A 21,183-nucleotide genomic window follows, 5' to 3' on the forward strand; every position below is an offset into this window, starting at 1 on the left:
CTTGGACTTTTCCGTGCCAAGTCAACTCACCTCAGGTCAACCAGGTCAACCTTGACCAAAGGTTGCACCAACAACCTCCCAAGTTTCTGTTCTTGTCAAACATCAAGATACAACTTGAGTCATGTCAACTCGAGTCAGGTCAACCAGGTCAACCTTGACCTAAGGTTGCACCAACAATCTCCCATCAAAATACAACTCTTCTGTTCTCGTCAAACATTAAAATACAACTCGAGTCATGTCAACTCGAGTCGGGTCAACCAGGTCAACCTTGACCAAGTTTGCACCAATAATCTCCCCCTTTTTGATGTTTGACAAAACCATAACCTAACTTAAGTTTTCTAATGTTCTTCCTTGAACATTCTCCCCAAACCTACACTCTCCCCCTTTTTGACACACATCAAAAAGAGTGAATCAAGGTCAAGAGTTTCTTTCTAATGAAGGTCTCATACCTTTCATTAAAACCCTTAATTTTCCCCTTGATACTAAGGTCAACAATTAACTTAATGATAATCCCATATCACTCAAGTCTTTAGGAGTAAAAACCCCCCCTAAAAGTCAACTCCCCCTTGACTAATAGGTAAAATTCCCCCTAAAGTCAACTCCCCCTTGACCATTGCACCAACAATGTCTTGGAGAGTTTCAAGCCTTTAGAAATCCAAATCACCAACTCCCAACTGAAATTTCAGACAAAACAGTCGAAAATCAGCAAGTTGGCACGCACTGATCGGTCACCTGACCGATCAGACCTTCCTTGGATTGGTCACCAGACCGATCCACACTTCCCTAGATCGGTCCAGTGACCAATCCAGAGTGTCCTGGACCGATCAGAATCCCCTCTGATCGGTCCCCAACTCTGATATCAGAAGTTTCTGATTTTTCTACTTCCGAAATTCAGAAACCTCTTAAAAATCACATAAAATTTCAAAAATTGTAAAATTTTGAGGATACATTCCTCATAACATATATTATCACGGAAAAATAATTTTCGATGAAAATAACTTCCATTTTCAAAACTTGATACAAAGTTTGAAAAACTTTGAAATAGTTCAAGTTTAACTCAACTTTGTTTCAACTTGCTCAATGATGAATGCTATCACTAGAAAAACTTCATCAAGGTTTTTCAAATCAATTTTGAAATGATTTTAAACCCTTCAATTTAGGACCATAATCTTAGGGCTAAATGTACATGACTTGTACACAAGCTTTCCCTATGATCCTCCAATTAGAATTAGGCTCATCTAGGTACAATAACTATGCACCTTGATCCTAACTCATCATCCTAATATCTCACACACATCTAAGGTGTATCAAACACATCCAAGTCAATTTTGATGTGAGATATGGGTTTAGGTCGTCTTAGGCTAGGTTCTCATGCATTTTCTAAACAACAATTTGATCTCCATATCAAATTATGTTTTTGTCCTTAAACCAATTTAATTGATTATAAATGCAAGAGATGATGACATGACATAATACAATATCATAAGTAAAAACATGTGCCAATGTCATGATGTCATGGCATAAAGTATGAAACTTAAATAAAGCATGACATTTAACTAACCTAAGTATTATCATGACATTTTAAATGATCATAAATTAAGTATGATGCCATGACATGGCATATGACGATCAATATATGGCAAACAACATATAAAGGTATAGAAAATACTTAATTCTAGCCTTAGTTGCCATTTTTGATAATCTTGATCATTTTGCCATAGGTTCTATATTCTTAAGAGTAATAGACCTAAAATCATATACCAAGGATGTTTAGATCACTATGTGCCAATTAAACTGACCTAAGAGAACTCCTCAAATGTAGTTGGCACATTCTAATCACCTTAGGAATAATTCTTGATTTCATTTTCAAGGCTTGATCATACCTTGAAAATTCCTAAAGTGCCACCTTTTGCCATGATTAGGTTAACTACCTATTCAAGTAAGGTTGGCACACCCTAACTCATCTAGCGTGATAGAATCACGCTCCTAGGAACCCAATACCTATTTGAGCTCATTGGGTTCACTAAATATTCACTAGGGATGACTTCCCTAGCAACCCTCCTAATGACCCTCCTAGGCTTTAAAGCCTTGGTCATTTGGGACTCATCAAGATCAACTCTAGGGGTGACTCCTCTTGTGACCTTGGTGATGGTCTTCCTAGCCCTAGGTCTTGTTCCATAATCGAATGGAACATTATGGTAAGTGGGCTTGACCACTTGAGACTTAGGCTTGTGACACAAACCTCTCATGTCCTTGGGCTTTGGTTTTTGACCCTTAGACCCTAGAGTTGACTTCTCTAAATTCTTAAGGGCCTTTTTTAAATTGTCAAGTCTTGACCTCAAGACTTGATTTTCCTTTTCTAATATCTCAAGTTTTAATTTGTCATTTATCTTTGAGGTATTCCTAGGCATATGTCTAGTTGTTTTGGGATTTCTACCTAGGTTCTCCTTAGCCTTAGATGAGTTAATTCTAGGGTTAGCATTTCTAGAATTGTCCTTACCTAGGCTAACATGTTTGGCATCTAGGCACATGTATTGATTTCTATTGTTATCATGCCTATCTTTATTGACAATTGCAACAAAACTACTATTAACATGTTTCTTATTAGAATTGCAATAATGTGCCTTAAAGGGTACCTTAGGGTTTGCCTTAGCTCCCCCTATAGACGTGCTCGGTCTCTTATCCTTGTGAGATTGCCTCCCCCTCGGACATTGGCTCCTATAGTGTCCCCTTCGCTTGCATTGGAAGCACACCACGTGCTCCTTACCCTTGCGTATCGGGACTCCGGCTTTCTTGACCTTTGGCGGCAGTGGAGTCTTCCTAACCCTCTTTGGACACTTACTCTTGTAATGCCCAAATTCCCTATATCAAAGCACATTATGTGTAATTTATTTGAAATTAAATGGGTTGAGTTACCTAGGGTTGAGGATGGATGTGGGCTCTCTTCTTCATCCCTTCCGGAGATAGAAGCTTCTTCTTCTTGCTCCGATCTTGAAGAGGAACTCTCCTCCTCTTCTTCCTTAGATGTTGAGTAGCCCTCAACCTCTAAATCCATGCCTCCATGATGTGAGCTTCTTGGCTCACTTGACTCCTCTTCATGACTTGAAGTGGAGTTCTCCTCATGGAACTTTGCCAAGTTATTCCACAACTCCTTGGCATCGTTATATCCACCTATCCTACACAAAACATCATTAGGTAAAGAAAATTCAATTATTTTCGTTACCTCATCATTGATGGTTGATTGGTGGATTTGCTCCTTCGTCCACTTCTTCTTCTCCAAAAGTTCTCCTTCTTTATCCAATGGAGGAGCAAAACCTAATTGCACACACCTCCAATTTTCTAGGTTAGTCATAAGAAAGTACTTCATTCTTACCTTCCAAAACATGAAGTCGTCGCGATCGTAGAAAGGTGGAATTGTGACGTCTTCTCCAAATAACTCCATTCTCTAGCTCGTGCTCCCCCGGGTGTTGATCCAATGAAGAGCGAGCTCGCTCTGATACCACTTATTAGGATCGATGGTCGCGGCTAGAGAGGGGGGTGTGAATAGCCGACCCCAAATCTTCGTTTCTTTCTACAAGTTGACGTTAGCGCAGCGGAAAATAAAACAAAGAAACAAAGACAAGAAGATCAAACTTCAACACGCAGCGATGTAACGAGGTTCGGAGATAAACTCCTACTCCTCGGCGTGTCCGTATGGTGGACGAAGCCTACCAATCCGTCGGTGGATGAGACCCCGGAGAACCGGCTAATGAACACTCCTTCTGGGTGGAGAGACCTCGCCACAAACTTTGCAACAGCAAGCAGAAGTACAAGTACAGCAAGAAGCTAAGAACATAAATGTAACAACACTAGCTTGCCTTCTTCTCTTCGACTGGATGAAGCAGCAGCTTCACAAGACGCCTACAACAGCAGGAACCAGCCGATGAAGCTCACACGAAGCTTCAAGCAAAAGCGAGCTCAGCAAAGCTCAAATCACAGCAGCGAAGAAGAAGAAGCAGAAGCTTCGAACCAGAAGAAGAAGTATCTTGTAGCAGCCCTCGATCTCCTTTATATAGCCTGAACCTGCAACTGCAGCAAAGCAGACAGCGAAGAAGACGGAGATACCCGTTGAATCTCAACGGATATACCTGGACCGATTAGGCTCCACCCTGATCGGTCCGAGACCTCCCTGATCGGTCTTGGGGACCGATCAGGACCTATGCTGATCGGTCCCCAGACCGATCAGCACTCTTCACAGAGAACTCGCCCAACTCTCTGATCGTCTCCTGATCGGTCTGTGGACCGATCAGGGTGCATGTGGATCGGTCCATAGACCGATCCCCTCCTTTTCTCTTTACCTTCTGTTCGCTTTCTGATCGGTCTACAGACCGATCAGATAACATACAGTAGTATACTGTTTGGTTACTGATCGGTCACCAGACCGATCAGATAACCCAGTGTATCACTGGATCGATCCACTGATCGATCCAGCTCTTGGTTTTTGCCCAAACCAAGTCCCACGCCTTCCAAACTAATATCCGGTCAACCTTGACTTATTGGTATCTCATGCTTAGCATCTGGTCACTCCCTTGACCTGCTAAGACTCCCTACCAAGTGTCCGGTCAATCCCTTTGACCCACTTAGACTTTTCTCTTCGTGCCAAGTATCTGATCACTCCCTTGACCTACTTGACCTTCACAACACCAGATGTCCGATCAGCCTTGATCCATCTGGATTTTTCCTTGCCCGGCTTTACTCACCAGGACTTCCCAACTGTCTGGCTTCACTCACCAGAACTTTCCCCAACTGCCTGGCTTCACTCACCAGGACTTTCACCTAGCTTCACTCACCAGGATTTCCAATCTGCCTGGCTTCACTCACCAGGACTTTTCCGTCTGCCTGGCTTCACTCACCAGGACTTTCTATCTGCCTTCCTGGTCTAGAGAACGAGCTACCGAGCCCTCTGTGACCTAGTCCGGAGAACGAGCTACCGAGCCCTCTCCGACTTCGTCCGGTCCAGAGAACGAGCTACCAAGCCCTCTCTGACCTAGTCCGGAGAACGAGCTACCGAGCCCTCTCCGACTTCCACATCCGGTCCAGAGAACGAGCTACCGAGCCCTCTCTGACCATAATCCGGAGAACGAGCTACCGAGCCCTCTCCGACTTCCACATGCCAAGTTCCCATACTTGGACTTCTCCGTGCCAAGTCTCCATACTTGGACTTTCTCCCGTGCCAAGCTCCCTGCTTGGACTTTTCCCGTGCCAAGCTCCCTGCTTGGACTTTTCCGTGCCAAGTCAACTCACCTCAGGTCAACCAGGTCAACCTTGACCAAAGGTTGCACCAACAACCTCCCAAGTTTCTGTTCTTGTCAAACATCAAGATACAACTTGAGTCAGGTCAACTCGAGTCAGGTCAACCAGGTCAACCTTGACCTAAGGTTGCACCAACAATCTCCCATCAAAATACAACTCTTCTGTTCTCGTCAAACATCAAAATACAACTCGAGTCATGTCAACTCGAGTCGGGTCAACCAGGTCAACCTTGACCAAGGTTGCACCAACACCAGCTAGCAACAAATAGATCTATGTAGGAAACAATGCAAGAGTTGAAGTCAAAGGAGTCGACACTTGCAAACTCAACTTCCATGGTGATAGTGTTTTGTTTCTACACGATATCCTGTATGCTCCTGAAATTTGACGAAATCTTGTTTCCATTATAGTTCTTCTTGATTTAGGGTATTGTATTAATTTTTATAGCTAGAGAGTTGAACTTAAGGTTGACTCAGTGTCAATCAGATATGGTTTTTTATCAAATGATTTTATAGTTCTTGATGTAGAATCAGATATCAATTATGATATTGAGGGTTATTTTTCAAACATTGCTCTAATTAGTGATGCAGATATAACTAATGAGGTTTGACATGCTAGATTAGGACACATAGGACAATAACGTATGGATCAGTTAGCTAGAGAGGGTCTATTGGGCACTCGGGCTAAGATTCACTTGTCTATATGTGAGCATTGTCTTGATGGAAAAGCAACTTAGAAATCATTTGGTAAGGCTATAAGCACTGAATTATCATTGCAATTAATTCATTCAGATATATATGGTCTAATAAATGTGAAGGCTAGACACGGAACTTCCTATTTCATTACATTTATTGATGATTTCTCTCATTTTGGTCATGTGTATTTGATTTCTCATAAGTCTGAAGCATTATATTACTTCATTCGTTAAATGAACGAAGTTGAGAATCAAACGGAATGTAAAGTTAAGATTTTACGCACTCATTGTGGAGGGAAATATTTCTCTGATATGTTCAAGATAGTATGTAATGATAGAAGAATTATTAGACAGCAAACAATCCCAAGAACTCCATAGCAAAATGAGATTACTGAAAGAAGAAATAGAACTCTTCTAAATATGGTTAGGTCTATAATGACGCAAAATAATTTACTGAGATGCATTATTAGTTACGGCCTATATACTTAATAAAGTACCTTCAAAGTCAGTTCCATCTACCCCATATGAATGTTGGACAAGCAACAAAATCAGATTTAAGTAATCTGAGACCTTGGGGGTTAGCTGCTTATATTCATGATAGTTCTCACAAATATAGAAATTAGGACCTAGGGGGTAAGAAATGTCTCTTTATTAGATATCATGAGACCTCCAAAAGTTATGTTTTCATAGGTGAGCAACTAGATGGAACCATCTCCAAAATATATTCGAGAGATGTAATTTTTCTCGAAACAGAGTTTCCAACCATATGTGATGTTGATAAAAGTGTTCTTCTTTGAGGGGATGAGATATTATCAACAAGAGAGGTGTCAAAAGAGATGTCTAAGTCTAGTCAACCTAGTGAGAATGATTTGCCAAGTCATAAGTTGACTTCTCAATAACCCAACTTATGAAGAAATGGTTTGATATTGAGAATAAGATATTAATAACACTCTCAGTTGCGCAATGAACCTTGAACGGTAGAGGAAGCATTAAGATGCTCTGTTAGAGAAAAAAAAGGGGTAAGTTGCAATGGATGAGGAAATATATTCAATAAGAAAGAATCAAGTTTGGGATTTAGTTGATCTTCCTCTAGGCTGAAGGGCTATTAGGAATAAGTTGATTCTCAAAATCAAGAGGAAAGTGAATGGATCGATTAATCGATACAAAGTTCGACTAGTTGCAAAAGGATATATCTAAATGGAGGGTATTATTTTTGAAGAGAAGCTAAGCACATCTTAGGAGTGAAGATCATGTAAGATCGATCAAAAAAGCTTTTCAGTTAGTCTCAAGAGGCTTATATCACTAAGATGCTACAATACTTAATTGCAACATTATATCCCAAGACTCCTAAAAAAATAGTCAAAATGAAAAAAAAAATTATATGTTAGTGCTATTAGTAGTTTGATGTGCACTATATTGTGTACTTACCCTGATATAAGTTATGATGTTGGCTTAGTTAGTCGTTTCCAGTTAAATGCAAGGTCGAGACACTGGAAAGTGGTGAAGAAGATATTAAAATACCTTAGAAGGACAATAGATTATGAATCCGTTTTCAAGGATCTAAGATGAGCTTGAGTGGTTACACAGATGCAGATTGGACAGGAGACCTTGATGACAGAAAATCTACAGCTGACTATATCTTCTTGCTAAATGGTGGAGCCATCTCATGGAATAGCAAGAAGCAGGTTTATGTAGACGTGTTGACAATGAAAGCTGTGTATCTTGGCTTGTGTAGCCTTGTCAACAATAGAAGCTATATGGTTAGGCTTATGTAGCCTTGTTGACAATAGAAGCTATATGGCTAGGCTTATGTAGCCTTGTCGACAATAGAAGTTGTGTGGCTTGCGCATTAGTTGTGCAACAATCTGTCTGGTTGAAAAGGTTCCTGAAGCATTTGAAGATTGCTGAGGACAGTGGGAGTTCTGTTACAGTGTACTGTAATAGTCAAGCTAAGGATTCCAAATATCACAGCAAAGGCAGGCATATAGAATTAAGCATAATTTTGTAAGAGATATTGTGGACAAGAAAATGATAATTCTTGAGTATATCCCTACACGTACTATGCTTGCAGATCCTTTTACTAAGCCATTGACTAAAGAGTCATTTCAAAGACTGGGAAGTCTTTGTGACTTCATAAAATGTAACACGTTGTAAAATGTCATGATCTATTCAGTGTATAAATTGTTATATTTTGGATTAAAGTCTCGATGAGTATGTTGGCAGATTGAGATTGATCCACTCACATGGACAATCATCTCTATTTGTTAGGTATAAATAGAGGTAAGAACGTTACTTATGGGACAACTTATGTAGCTGTGAATAGAGACATAACTATAAGTTAAGGTCGCCTTGATAATTGTATCAAGATGAGATCATTTATGTAATGACCAGAGTAAATGTACCCACCATTTACTGAATCTGTTTAAAGGCCAGATTAGAATTCATATGTTGAATTCAGGATTAGATATTAGGTATGTCTAGATCGAAATCTGTACGATGTTAAAATTTAAGAAAAACATGTGCTCTTTTTAGTAAAGAGAATAACATCGTAGCATGTGATTCATACCACATGTGCTATAGCGACAAGAAGGGTAGTAGGAGAATGGATCTCTGCTTCTCTACTATGTGAGACCCTTGAGATTATAAGTTAATCTTAATTTTATCCTCAATGACTATTTAGCTGTCTACTTGAAGTTATAATCAGTGTCTGCTACTTTAGCATGTTTCCTATTGACTATGGATGATTCGGTTTATGGAGCATAACTAGGAAAGTGACTGATTAAAATGAATAGATTCTAGCTAAAAAGGAAAATTAAATAGATTTGCATCTTTTGATGTTATTCACTGGTCGATCGATTTCTGTTATGTATAGAAATGATTGTGAATATATGGAACATGTTCTTAACATAATAGTCATTATGAGGGATTAGAGATGTTCATATTGATGTGAATGAAGATTATTTAATCTGGGTAAATAGCAAGATATAGGTATCTCCTAGATAATGGTTGTGTGCCACTGGGAGATTGGATATTTCCTGGGTAACAGATATATTCCGCCAGGAGAGAGGCTATATGACATAATAAGAGTGTCTCTAATTCATTTGGAAGAGCAACTAAGTAAAGTGTAACAACTTTGTTAGCATTGATCGTTCAGAGAGTAGTTATGTAAGGTGTAATAATTTTCTTAGCAATAATTGCTTAGTGTGCTTGTTGTCGCACGAACCATTTTCCCTAATATATGGAATGGATGTTCTTATTTGGTCTTTGTGACTAACTAGTTCTTATCTAGTCTTTGTGACTTGATTATAATATAGTCTATGTTACTTATATGGTCTTTGTGACCAGTTAACCTTTAAGGATTGACTTGGACGAGTGAGAAATGTTGGTGTTAAGAAGGTGAAAGGGTGCCTCTTCCCCTTCACCTTCCAACCCTTTCTCATTCCTCCATTAATGGAGGTAGATGAAGATGAAGAGTCATCTTCCTCTATAAAAAAATGTCCAAGGCAATTGGTGCAATGAGGAAACGAGAGCAAGAAGGGTTCATTCATCAAGAAAGGTTGTTGCGTTGTGTACGCAGATGGGACCGAAGCACATCGGAAGTGCTGTCAGAATTCTGTCGAGACTATGTGTCTTGCAGAGAAGAAGAACATCCAAGGCATGGGATTTGGTTTGTGAACCATGAAGAACTTTCTGATTCATTCATGATCGTTCTTCCGAGGACAAGTGGTTCGTGATCATTTTATTGACGACAAAGGAAGATCAAGATCTACTACGAGAGATTACTGTAAGTTTTACAGATTTTATATTTCTATATTTTTTATGCTTTAGAACCATCAACACTTTCAACTTTTCAAATGCCTCTGTATAGAGTTTAAACCTCTCGTTGTTGATCTCGAAATTACTTGATAATTGCTGAGTGGATAATTGAGAATCTGAATAAATTAAGACCCGAACGACTGCTACGTGCCTTGTCACCTACAGGCCAGCTATCAATGCTTTATATTTAGCTTCATTGTTGGTAGACTGGTAATTCAACCAGACAAACAGTTGCATTCTATCATCTCTTGGTAATGTCATAAGGATTCCTATCCCACTGCCCTGCAGGGTGGATAATCCATCTACATATGACTTCCAAGTTTCTTCTGGCTCAGGATTTTATATTTCATTATAAAATCAGCTAAGGCCTGAGCCATTATAGCTGCTCAAAGTTGATATTGTATATCATACTCGCTAAGCTCCGTGGTCCACTTAATTAACCTCCTTAAAGCCTCCGAATTGATAAGTACTCGACCCAAGGTGCTATTGGTTAGTACAATGATCAAATAAGATAGAAAATAAGGATATAACCTCTGAGCGACCAAGACCAGTCCAAACGCTAATTTCTTGAGTGTGGTGTAGCGACACTCGACCCGTTTTAAAAAATGACTTAAAAAATATACAAGTTGCTACTCTTTCTCCTCCTGCCTTACTAACACCGACTTGCTGGCGCTCTCATTAGCAAATAAATATACCCATAAAGGTTCACCCACTATCGGTTTAGAAAGTATAGGTAGGGCAAATAGGTAATTCTTTAATTCCTCGAATGCCTTGTAGCAGTCAGCGTCCCATTGAAATTTGGTCGCTTGGCAGAGAATTTTGAAGAAAAGTAAACTTTGATCATCCAATCATGATATAAAGTGATAAAACAGCGTGATCCGCCTGGTCAACCTTTGTGTTTTCTTCAAGTTATCCGGAGGAGCCATATCTTGGAGAGCACACACCTTACTTAGATTGGCTTCTATTCTCCGCTTGATCACTATGTAACCTAAGAAGCGTTCACTCTTAGCTCTGAATAGACACTACTGGGATTAAGCTTCAATCTGTATTCCCTCAATATTTGGTAGGTTTCTTCTATATCAACACATAAATTGATCGCTCGGAGAGATTTTATGAGGATATTATCCACATAAACCTCCATATTCCGCTTGATCTGCTTCCAGAAAACTTGTTCATGAGACATTGGTAAGTTGCTTCTATATTTTTTAATCTGAATGACATAACATTGTAATAATAAGTTCCTTCAGCAGTTATGAAGCTAACCTTTTCTCGATCTTCTTTGGCAAGCAGAACTTGATGATAGCCCTAATATAGATCTAACATGCATATCAGTTCACATCCAGAGGTTGAATCCACTACTTGGTCGATGCAAGGTAGGGGATAAAAGTCCTTTGGACACGCCTTATTGAGGTCTCTAAATTCGATGTAGACGCTCCATTTATTTTCTAGCTTGGACACCAGGACCACATTTACTAGTTAGCTCGGAAACTGAACCTCTCTAATATATTTAATAAGGTGCGTAGATTATATACACTTTTATGCATGTTTGGACGCACATCTACTTATATTTCATGAGCATAATCTATGTTTATTGCACTCTATTTTGTTATAATGTCATACTTCCATTATATTCTGTTCGGAGATCTGCTCTTTGCTTGTTTTTATTGACAGGATACTATTTGGAGCGAAAATGGAAAAACGCACACGAGAACAACTTTGGAAGAAATCAAGCCAAGGTCATTTGACCCACATGACCGTGCTCCCCCATTAAAGGCAACTTAAGCCACGACCGTGTGGTGCAGACCAGCTATGTAGCCTTACCAGAGAGGGAGCATGACATGGTCGTGTGGTGCAGACTGGTCGTGTAGCCTTACTAGAGATGGATCATGATATGGTCGTGTGGTGCAGACCGACCGTGACTAAGGAAATGACTTACAAAATTTAATTTCATATCCATTAAGAAAGTTGACCAAATCCAATATCTGGGTCAAGTCACTCCAAAAGGAGATAGCAACCCTTAAGGAAGTGGCTAATCTAAACTCCTTAACTGAATCTATTCAGACTAGAACATCAACTCAAGTCTAATAACTTGAGGAAGAAAATTTCAGCCTAAAAAGTCAAGTCAAGGAACTCAAGTATACATTACAACAGTTCACCTTAGGTTCTAAGAATCTCGATCTAATTCTTAAAAAACAAAGAGTCATATACAATCGATCTGGACTTGGATAAAAGGCTAAACATAAATTTAAATCTTATTTATCTCTTGTAAATCAATCAAATAGAAACTTAGTCCAAGCATGAGTTCCCAAGTCTAACCTGATCAATCAAGTTAGACTTGGACAATATTGGATCCCTAAGGATCAAATTCATTATCTTGATAGACCTTATCGAGGCTATGATCAAGGGGGAGCTAATAGAAAGACCATCTTTATAAATAAACATGATTGATGCTTGATTTACTATTTTTCTCTTATGTATTCTTATATTAGGATAGATAAGGACTTAAGCTTGATTCACACTTGACTAGTTAGACCCAGGATTATTAGAAAGGAAATTAAATATTCAATTTCTTTAAAAGGTTTTATCTAGAAGTGGTTGATGATCCAATACACAAGAAGGCTTAGTGTCTTGTCACAGCCTGGAAGTCAATTATTGAAATAAATATTTAATTGACTAACTGATAAATCTTGATCTAACTCAAATGTAAATCAATTCTTAGATTTGAATTTAAATTAAAGATTAAATTAACCATCTCACAAAAGTTATAAAGTTCCCTGATTGAAAATCTAGAAAAATGTGAGATGGACCTAAGTTTAAAATAAAAAGTAATTAACCAAATATAAATTAATTAAACTTAATAAAAAATTAATTCAATTAAATTAACCTAAGTCAATATAAAAATATGATTAATTTCAAAATATAATTAATTTCAAAATGATAATTAATTTTCACATCCTAACTATTTTAATTAAAACTTTTGATATTCAAAATTTTCCAAACTTGAATATTTTAAAATTCAAATTTAATTATTCAAACTTAAATATTTTAAAATTTTAAAATTTAATACTTTTGAAATCTAAATTTAAATTCAAACTTAAATATTATAAAATTTTAAATTTAATATTTTTGAAATCCAAATTTAAAATTTTATTTTAACTTAAATTATTTTTTAAACTTAAATATTTTTCAATATCATAAATATTTTTCAAAGTTAGAGATAAAATCAATTTCAAAATTAAGAGTGAATTAAAAAGGGTGAGATGAAAAATCATGAAAATAGATAATAATTTTTTTTACATGCTTGGACTCTAGGATCCTAAACTTAAAACATTTAATTAAATTTTTTTTAGGGCATTAATCAAGGGGGGAGTGAAAGAACTTAAGTTAAGTTAAATATGTTCTCAAAATTAAAGTTTTTTAATTATCCTCAAAATTAAATATCCTCTTAAGTTAAAGCATTTCTTCAAATTTTCAAAGTTAAATTTCTTTTAAAAAGAATGTCAAAGTATTTTTGAAAAAGGAAGTTAAGTTTTTTTTTTTGTTAACTATTTTTTGAAAAGAAAGTTTAAACCATTTTTGAAAGACAAGCTTAAATATGTCAGAAAATGTAAGTTTAAATATTTCTCCTGACTAAATTTATTTTGAATCTTGTCAAATAATTACTTAACTAAGTTGTTTTATAGAAATCTGTAACTAAGTACTCACCTAAGTTTTAAAAGCTAAGTACTTAACTGAGCTTTTTTTTAAAAAAACTTTTTGAGGCTAAGTATTTAACTGAGTTTTTTTTCAAAATCTTTTTCAAGTTAAGTATTTAATTTTTTAAAAAATCTTTTTAAAACTAAGTACTTAATTAAGTGTTTTAAATCCTATTCAAAGCTAAGTAACTTCTTTTTAAGCTAAATTTGTTTTAAATGATCAATTCAAAGGGAGCTTAAAATTAAAATTTTGAAAGAGATTAAAAGTTAGATTTTTTTTAACTATCTTTACAAATTAATTTTCTCTCTAACTTAGTATCTTTTTTATATATGTCAAAGGGGGAGAGAAAGATTAAAGTTAAGTTAAATATATAACTTTTTATTAAGGGGGAGCATAAGAGATTTTTTTTGTTGTCAAATTATTTTTTTTTGTCAAATTGTTTAACTTATGCTTATTTTCTAAATCCTAATGTTACATTAATTTTTGTTATGCTTTACTTAGCTTTGAACTAGGTTTTCATAATAAAAAATGGAGAGATTGTTGGTGCAGGGAGCACCAGACGATTGAACTTTTGTTTTGTTTATGATAAAGGGATCAAAGTTAAGGTTACTTGTTGTTTAACAGGTGTGAATGAGCTTGCAGGAAAGTCCTAAGTTATTTTAGGCAAAAGTCCTAGTGGACTCTAGGTAGGTGGAAAGTCCTAGTTATTGTTAGGCATGAAGTCCTAATCTGGGGGATTGAGCGAAGTCTTGGCGGGTCGAGAACTTTGGGTGAAATCCTAGAGTCAAGGACTCTAGGTGAAAATCCTCGTGGTCGTGAACCAAGTGGAACTGTAGATGGGTAGTGGAGCGGACGTTCAGCATGAAGACCTGAAGTTTCGAGTACTAAGCAAAAGTCCAGATGGTCTGAAGGACCGATCTAACAAAAAGATAATTTCTCTCGAGAGGACTAGGTGAGGATGTGTTCCTCGTTGAGGGAACAGTAGATGTCGGTTCAACCTAGGATTTTCGAGAAATCTGAAAGTCAGAATTGGATAGTCCGGAGGTTGTCAAATAATTTAATATTTATATTTTATTGTGCTAACTTTATTTTTCATGGTATATTTTATTTGTGGACTAATATGCCTTGTAGAAAGGGAGATGCATGCACAAGGAAATGCTCGGATGAACAATGTCCGAGGTGCCTTCAGGGCTGTTAGAGGCTCCTTGGGTGCCTTAGTCCAAGCTTCACACGGAAGGGAGCTAAAGGTGCCTTGGACCAGGGATGGAAGCCGCCTTCCAGGAGCTTAAAGGCGCCTTCAAATGGATGAAGTTCACAGCAAGCGAAGATTATCGGTACCGCAGATTCGGGGATAAGAATCTGAGCTAGAGGCGCTTTCAAGGAGGTTGAAGGTGCCTTCAATAGCCCATAAAAGGTTGGTTCGAGTAGAGAGTAGAACACACTTGATTTTCACAATCTTTCTCCTACACGTTGATCCAAGAACAATCCTGCTACTCCATGATGTGACTCTGACGATCGACTGATGCGACTCCAACGATCGAGCAACGCAACTCTGGCGATCGAGCGACGCGACTCCAACAATCGAAAGTACAACTCTCCATATCCTAAAGTTGTCGGTATACTTGTTGTAAAGTTGTACTTCAATATTTTTGTAATATTCGAACTGATAGTGGATTACCCAACGAAAATGATCAATTATCGTGGGCCTTGAAGTAGGAGTCGTCAAAGGCTCGAAACAAAATAAAAACAAATTTAGCATTGTTTTTTTTCTTCCTCTTATTCTTGCTTTTCCACTGCATTTTACTCAATCATGTTTTCTAAAAAAATCATGAAAAAAAAAATGACGAGCACTATTCACCCCCCCCTCCCCTCTAGCGCGCATCGATCCTACAGGATGGAGGTTAAGCACTTGACTTTTAATGATCCAATCTAGTAATATGAAATACTCTTAAGAGATCACCTACGTGAGAAAGATTAACTCAACAAATAAGTCTAAAATTAGTTTTTGAAAATTCAGATCTTTTTCCTTTATCTTCAGCTAGAAAATTCTTAGAAAAGGTTAAATGACTAAGGCAATTCTTAGAAGATGCTTTGAGATGGCCAAAACTAGTGCTAACAATTTGCATATATTATGATAGTTAATCAGTAATTGGTTAGACATAGAGCCATCTGTATAATGGTAAGTTTAGACATATACGTCGTAGACATATACCATTAGACAACTACTTTTAACAGGAGTTATCACTATTGGCTATGTGAAGTCAAAAGATAATCTACCAGATCTATTAACCAAATGGTTAAATAGAAAGTTAGTTGTAAGATCGTCACAAGGGATCGACTTGATGCCAATCAGAAATATTGGTGCAAAGGAAATCCAACCTATATAGACTGAAAATTCCAAGAACTAGGATCAATGAGACAACCTAACTGCACCAACAAAATCATTCGTTGTGGGGGAACGGTCCAATGGATTAGTGAAGGATGGAGGTTAAGACATGACTTTTAATGATCCAATATAGTAATATGGAATACTCTTAAGAGATCACCTATATAAGAAAGAAGTAGAACTGCTTCAAAGAAAATTGGAGGTACAATTCTTCAAACTTCTCATAGAATTAGGCGTATTCATGGCTAAGAACGAACACACTCATGAGAATTGAGTTGTATCAGGGAGAGTCTTAGGTGAAATATATCAATGCTTGCACAGATGGTAGAATAATTCAAGGACATCATGTATAATATCAGCCAGTAAGCAAATAGATCTTCACAAGGGAAGGTTCAAAAGGTAACTCAACTACTAAATGCTATCACATACTCTATTTCTATTCATGTGAGAGATTATTGGATATATGTGAATGGAAAAATGGTGGAGCAGAAGGAGACTCCATTGTAAATGAGATTTTAGTTCCACATTGAAAGTTTCATGGATCTATTGTTGGTTTATATTGCTACACATATATGTATGATGTGAACAATGTATAGGGAGAGGTTCTGTCTTACACATGAGTGCTAAGGGGGTGTAAATCTAAGATTTGTATTGCACTGAACCAAGTTGACTCATGTGCGAGCACAACCTGCGCACATCGAATATCGTTAATGAGTAGAAAATGACTTTAATTCGACTATTGAATACTACAAGGTCTAATCTCCTATATAAGGAGGTGTGACCAAGAGCAAAAGAGTAAGGGCAAATAGTAAAGAAGAGAATCCTTATCCACCTTCATTCCCTAAATCTTCCCTGTCTTGCATTTTCGCTAGAAAACGAATGTTCATCATAACCTCAAAGTATAGTCAAAGGAGGACGAATTTATTTTAAGAAAACTGCTTAAAAGCAGACCTCGACATCTTCATTCCTGCACTCGGACTCAGGAGTTTATAATCGGAGTCGAGAGTCATCACTCGATAGTCGAAGGTATACACTCAGGAGTCAAGAGTCTACACTCAGACTTGGTACTCAGACTCAGTAGTTAGGAGTCTATACTCGAGAGTCAAGAGTCTGCATTCAGACTCGGCAGCCAGAAGTCTGCACTCGGGTATACAAGGCAACCTATTTTTTTTAGCAAACTCAGTCATCTCAAGTAACTCTTCCTTCTCTACTTGACAACCTAAAATTATCAATTCAAATCAACTCAAATGTATATAATATGGGATGTTATGAGTGGACCCAGAAATGATGGGGCAATCAAAGTCAAGGTGAGATGGTAGCAGTGCATCACCTTCATCAAGGCTTAGCCCCTCACTCGACGCTAAGGCCTTCAGTATAAGGATGGCCGGTTTAAAGACTAGTCATGCTTGAAGAATCTAGTGCTCCACTTGTGAACAACCAGACGACGTAAAGGCCAGTCAAAATCATGACCCGCACTGCATGACTCTATTATATATCCGGCCGGTCCAAAGGTCAACTAGGTGTTTCTAGACATAGTGTTCGCTCTCAATGTATGGCCTAACATCTCTATATCCGAGCAGGCTTAATAGACCTATCTCTCTATTCAACGCTAACATATACAGACTAAACCCGAATGACCCTAAAGTTGGTGGAGCATGGGGTTCAGTTCTCCACTTCTGCAATATTATTTCCAACTTACATACACCGTCCTACAATATAGTATAACCTCCAGTATAAATTAGACCGTCATAAGGTCGGTCATACCTACTAGTCCGATCACTTTGTTATCCAACAGTCAGTCTCCCATTATAGGTCGATCGGTCCTATAGTTGACCGAACCTGCAAGACTTGGCTCCTCATAGCATATCTTCAACATGAGCCTATGAGCATATTGTCAACCGAACTTATGGTCGGTCGTACTTATGAGATTCAACTCCCTCTTCGAAGGGTGAATTACATAAGGTTATTCTTGTTATAAAGTCGGACAAACATAGAGATCGGGATACCCTGTTCGTTCAAGTATCAGTCTGGGTTATATTCTAGGAGATAATATTGTCATAGAATCCCAACAGATTCTCAAAATAAAAGTTACATATGCATTCAATGGAACCTTCTTACAAAAGCAACTATACAACTTTCATCATTATTGCGAAGATTGCATGAGATTGTTTATACAATTTTACCATAGTCCTTCACTTTTTGCCTAATTATCTACTAATTTGAGTATCAAAGGACCTACGTTAAAGACCCTTTTTCTGATTTTTACCTTAATATTCTATTAATTCGTTTGAGTGCACACAAAAAGAAGAAAGACACTCGAAATTCTTTTTCTACTTCAGCTAAGTATCTTTTCCTCCCTTTCAAAATCTTCTTCCACTCAATACTATCGCCATATACCTAACATATTATCTCCTCTGATCTCATATCGGCTCAGTATAAATCTGAACTGAATTAATTTTTTTTAAAATTCAGATTTTTTTTTTTCCTACTATCTCCGCCTGCAAAATTACGTAGTATTGGGCATTTGCAAATGCCCAATCGAAGTTAAAACTGTAAATAATAATAATCTAGACGTCGTAATTTAAATAACTGGACTACATATATTATTGAAGTCAACGTTATTGGGCCAAAAACCTGAGTTTTGTAGCTTTTACTTCTATTAGCCACAAGAAAACATCAAATTTGGGAGAAGATATCAAGCATTTTATTTGTTCTTCGAATCACTAAATCACTATGCCCGGAAAGCATCCATGAAGGTCTTAAGATTCTCGAACGAAGCGCCGCCTTCGTTAAGGTTCTGCTGAGCGTTCTCCTTCAACATCGATGCCCTTGCTCTCATCTCCTCGTTCGAAAGCATCTCTTCTACCTTGGATTTCACCTGTTCCCGCTTAACGATCCCACTCTCGTCAGGCGTCAAGCGTAAACCCACCTTCCAATCGTCACAAATGTAGATCTGGTTCAGGAATTGGTCAGTAAAATATGGCCAACAGAGGAAGAGCTTCCCGTTCCTGACGCCTTCCATGGTGGAGTTCCAACCGCAGTGAGACACGAAGCAAGCGACAGAAAGGTGAGCCAGCACCTTCTGTTGAGGTGCCCAAGCCACAATCCTCCCTCTGTCTCCGACACGCTCTTTGAATTCATCCGGATAGGCATCGGCAGAGTCACCGGTTAGGTCGGGCCGGACCACCCACAAGAACGGTCGGCCAGTCGCCTCCAGCCCGAGCGCGAACTCCTGGAACTGGCTGCGGTTGAAGATGGTGAAGCTCCCGAAAGCCACGTAGATGACGGAACCCGGCTGCTGCTCGTCCAGCCACGACAAGCAGGCCGCGTCCTCCGGCCAGAAATTCCCCACGGCGCGGTTCGGCCGGAGGCCGGTTAGCAGCGGCCCGATTGGAAGAATCTTTGGATAGTAACGGAAGGTTGGCTCTTCGAGCTCTTTGAAGGAGTTGCAGATGATGAACTCCGCGACGCTGATGGCCCTGTTGTTGTTGACGGCGTAGTTGAAGATTAGCTTTTTGGTTCTTCCGTCTCCACCACAAAAGTTCCATGTCAACTGGGGTGCGTCGATGAATGGCAAGCCGGGGCCGAGCTGGAACCTTTCGTGTTCTGAGATCGTTGTGCCTGTAAAAATAGAAACGCGGCAAGATGAAAACCATTTGGAAATCATTGGTGTCTCATTAATTACTCACAATCAATCATCAGACCAAAAAAAAAAACACCCAAAATCAATTACCATCGGCATCGATGATGCCTCTCGAAATCAACTCCGGAATGCTCAGCAGAATGGCCAGCGACTGGGCTGCCGCCGGGCAGAAAAAGGCTGACCGGAGACCCTTCTTACCGACAACCTCCCGCACCCATCCCATATTCACATCCACCAACATGCAAGTCATCGGATCCTCTGTTTCGTTGCTCTTCTCGATTAGTTCCTCCAAGCACAGCGGAATTACCTTCGTGAATGCTTCCGTTAGCCTCCCGAGATCGTTCCGGTCTTCCGCCGGGCCTAATCCGTCGGGGACCGAGACCAGAGCGATCTGCTCCACGGTGCTCTCCTCGGACAACGCGGCGAGCAGACGCTTGTGGTTGAACTCGGTATTGACGAAGGTGACCTTGAAGCCGTGTTCTACCAAGCAGTGGCAGAGCTCCATGAGGGGAATGACATGGCCTTGAGCAGGGAAAGGCACAGCTAGAACGTGTGGCGGAGCCATTCAGAAACAACAGAGAGAGAGGAAGGAGATACGGGCAAAAGAGAATAGGTGGAAACAGCAAAAGAAGCGGAACCGATGGGAGAGTTGAAGGACGAAGAAGAGGACGCGGGCGGCGACAGGCGCACGACAACGACGGCAGCGGCGGCGGCAATCGAGGCGGCGGAGGAAGCGAAAATGAGGATGGCCAGGGGTGGGGAGAGCACGCCGACAAAGGAGGCAACGCGATTGGATCAGTACCTCGGCGGCAGGAAGTGGAACAGATCAAAATATCATATTTTAGTAGTTGGATCGGGAAGAAAACGATGAGAGAGCTGAACTAAGTCCATGGAAAGGAGTGATTTCGAAGTTGGATATGGAAAAGATGCCAACGAGAGAAAAAAGGAGAATAAGACAATGAAAATCAAAGAAAAAAGAGAGAAAGGTGAAGGATTAAGTCCATGCGTTGACTAAAGGAGAATTGTCATTAATACTCTATTTGGATTGAGAAAAGAAAGGAATCTATAATGAAAAAAAATTCCTGGGAAAAGGAAAAGAATCCTTTGATGTGCTTAATTATTTACTTTCATTAGGGAAGATGAATGACATCAATCCATTACATCGTTTACTACATTAGAAGAAGAAAGAAAACTAAATAATATATTATCCAAAACATCCTTTTTATTTTTTCCATATTTATATAAAAATTTAAAATTCATTATTGAACTAACAAACTATAAAAAAATATATTTATAATTATGTTCTCAATATCCAATGTTTTTATTTTATTTTTAAATTTTTATATATTGTCATATAATTGTGGATTTAAATAATACATTTTTAACCTAATAAAAGAGTTTTCATGAAAGAAATAGAAAAACACTACATACAAGCAGAATAAAGTGCGGAGAAAATATTACATAGAAGTGAAATAAAATATTGGTCAAGATAAAGTTGGATGTCTTGAGAATGTCATTATATTAAAATCAAAAAAGTTATACCATTATCATATATTAAAATAAAAAATTATCAACAATAAATATTACTTAGAAATAATCCATAATGATTATAAAATTTGATCCGGCGGTAAGAATGGGGGGACCACCCTCTGAAGGGTC

The 21,183-nt window shown here is 38.5% G+C and overlaps 1 protein-coding gene across 1 annotated transcript; it reads right to left on the reverse strand.

Annotated features, from left to right (window-relative positions):
* Window positions 1–18,478: 18,478 nt before the first annotated feature.
* LOC121969470 (UDP-glycosyltransferase 83A1-like) lies at window positions 18,479–20,435 on the reverse strand. Its single transcript, XM_042519599.1, has 2 exons — window positions 19,615–20,435; window positions 18,479–19,502 (listed from the first exon to the last, which is right to left on the reverse strand). The coding sequence occupies exons 1-2, from the start codon at window positions 20,087–20,089 to the stop codon at window positions 18,613–18,615; spliced, it is 1,365 nt and encodes a 454-aa protein (XP_042375533.1). The 5' UTR covers window positions 20,090–20,435; the 3' UTR covers window positions 18,479–18,612.
* Window positions 20,436–21,183: the final 748 nt, after the last annotated feature.

This window comes from Zingiber officinale, chromosome 4A (assembly GCF_018446385.1).
Source record: "Zingiber officinale cultivar Zhangliang chromosome 4A, Zo_v1.1, whole genome shotgun sequence".
In the NCBI taxonomy this organism is placed as follows: Eukaryota; Viridiplantae; Streptophyta; class Magnoliopsida; order Zingiberales; family Zingiberaceae; genus Zingiber; species Zingiber officinale.